We start from the raw sequence: 2,221 nt of genomic DNA on the forward strand, positions 1-2,221 counted from the left end.
GTGTGAGGGATTGCATTTGAGTCAATCAACTGGTTTTCCTTAGCTAGATATATTTGAATCGATTTGACTGTATGATCTGGTGAAATGTAAAGTGCCTTGAGATGACATGTGTTGTGAATTGAAGCTATATAAATAAACTGAATTGGATTGAATTGATTTAGCCTCGAATTGAGACAGAGAATAAAATACTTCTACTCTAAATAAAAAAAAAAACAACAGAGTACAGTGAGGGAAAAAAAAGCCTCCCTTAGGGCTTCCCGAAAACCTTTTTTCCACATCATCCTCTGACATTAGCTTTCTTAGTGTATGAGTCATCCAGACCGGAGCCTGTGTGCTTCTCAATGCGTACCTGCACCCTTTAGGTCGCTCTCATAGCACGCCTTTAGCCGGGCCACCAGCGCAGGGACGCGGTCCCTGTATTGCTCCACAATGGTCAGTTTCCCGTCCAGCTCCTTGTCCTCGGTTTGTGTGACGTAGTCCTTAAAGGCCAAGTAGGGTTCTTTTTTCTTACTGGAGGTAAAGGACCTGATGAGGGGGTCCTTGATGGCTGAGAGGGCGAAGCACATCGAACACAGACGTTTAACGTCTTCAGTTCTTTTATCACGAACTGATGAGGAAAATGAACTTTAGATCTTGCCTTTTTTTTTGGCTTCCTGTCCTGCCTCCTTCATCAGGTGGTAGATGTCCATTATTTTCTCCAGCCCGATGTTTTTGACACCCTGCAATAGAAAAAAGGAAAAACATCACCTATATAGGACAGGAGAAACATAAACCCCACCTCCAAACATTGGGTTCTTGCACATAAACACGTACTCCAATGAAGTGGATCCGGCACTGCTGGTTGGCATCCGATAGTTGGACCGCCCCTTTAAAGACGCCCAGATTACACCTCGCCAAGATGGCGATCTTCCCTCGGCTGCAGCTCACCCCGTTCTTCATGGCCTCCAAGGCTTTATCTGCCGTCTCATCGCACACGCCACCTGTAGGACGACCAGGAAACATCTGATCACAAGACACTTGGAAAGACCCAGACATCTTTCAAATATTATCTTAGTTGAAACAATTTGTGGAAACTCCTGCAGGACTTTCATTTGAATAAGATTAAACAGCTTAAAAACGAAGATGTTCCAGTTCAGTCCTGAAAGGTAAAGAATTAGCTCATGAAAACTGAAAAGTTAAATCTGTTTAATAGATGAAAAACACACCAAAACCTGATCCACTTACAGACACTCCTAAAATCACAGGGATTTATCCCACTTTTAGTAAAATTATGCATAAAAATAAAGTCCCATTATTTGACATGTCCTGTTATATGCTAGTAGCTCACTTTGGCTGCATATAATATTTTTCTTACAGATTTTTATATCCTGCTGGTATATTATTTGTTATTTTGCCTTTTGATTAGTTTGTAAGTACAAAAAGCCCTTTGTGTTTATTTACAGGTGCGCATGTGGTTAACAAGAAAGTATCCTACTGTTGCTAAGCCAGTTAGCACCTCCTACCCAGGAGTAAAAATAATGAAGGAAAGTCCGAGATCAGTCTGAATATTGATTCTATCTGAAGAGGAAGCTGAAGCTGCCGAGGTGTTAAGATGTGGCTGCTAAGTTGATGGATGCTATTCTTAGTCTCCTTTTTTTAACTTTTTAAAGTCATAGGTCATATTTAAATCACTGATTCTTGGGAATTTGGATAAAACAGGTTTTAATTTTGAAAATAAAAAGTTAGTTGGATTACAAAATCTGAAGGTATATTGTTATAGACCAAGGTCTTGGCTGTTCAGCAGTGTACAGGTGCAACCTCCTCATTTTGTATTTCTTTCATAAAATAGGCATTTTTCCAGTTATTACTTTGTTTTTGTCAACACCATCAAACACAATAAAAAGCTAATTATTTTTTATTTATTTGGTCTAATAAGTATTTAGAGTTTTTAAATCTTTATCTGGCATTGTTAGCACACATTTATGCTGTTAAATGTTGAATATTCATTTTTGTTAATTTTTTTCAAGTGTAGTCCTTTAAAATATCTAACATCAGATAACGTTTACTTTAAGCCTAAATAGAAAAAGTCATGTTTTTTTATTTAACAAACATATTTTTGTATTAAAAGAGACTATTACTTTAATGAGAGAACAGCACTGAAGAAACATATTGCAAGCATATTCATTTAAAACGAATAAAAAGCCCTCTGACGGTGGTGACTTTAGAACTGACGGTGGTGACT

General features: G+C 38.0%; 1 protein-coding gene across 2 annotated transcripts in view; it reads right to left on the reverse strand.

The window, feature by feature from the left end:
- Positions 1-331: 331 nt before the first annotated feature.
- The window catches only part of fbxo18 (F-box protein, helicase, 18), a 25,635-nt gene continuing 23,745 nt past the window's right edge, over positions 332-2,221 (reverse strand). For both annotated transcript variants that reach the window (XM_015376789.1, XM_015376788.1), the window contains exons 15-17: positions 814-980; positions 638-719; positions 332-547 (exon numbers count right to left, since the gene is read on the reverse strand). In XM_015376789.1, coding sequence (XP_015232275.1) covers positions 339-547; positions 638-719; positions 814-980 — 458 coding nt within the window. In that variant the 3' untranslated portion in view covers positions 332-338. The remainder of the gene's footprint in view (positions 548-637; positions 720-813; positions 981-2,221) is intronic.

The sequence above is a fragment of the Cyprinodon variegatus genome, unplaced genomic scaffold (assembly GCF_000732505.1).
Source record: "Cyprinodon variegatus isolate N-32 unplaced genomic scaffold, C_variegatus-1.0 Scaffold142, whole genome shotgun sequence".
Taxonomy (NCBI): Eukaryota; Metazoa; Chordata; class Actinopteri; order Cyprinodontiformes; family Cyprinodontidae; genus Cyprinodon; species Cyprinodon variegatus.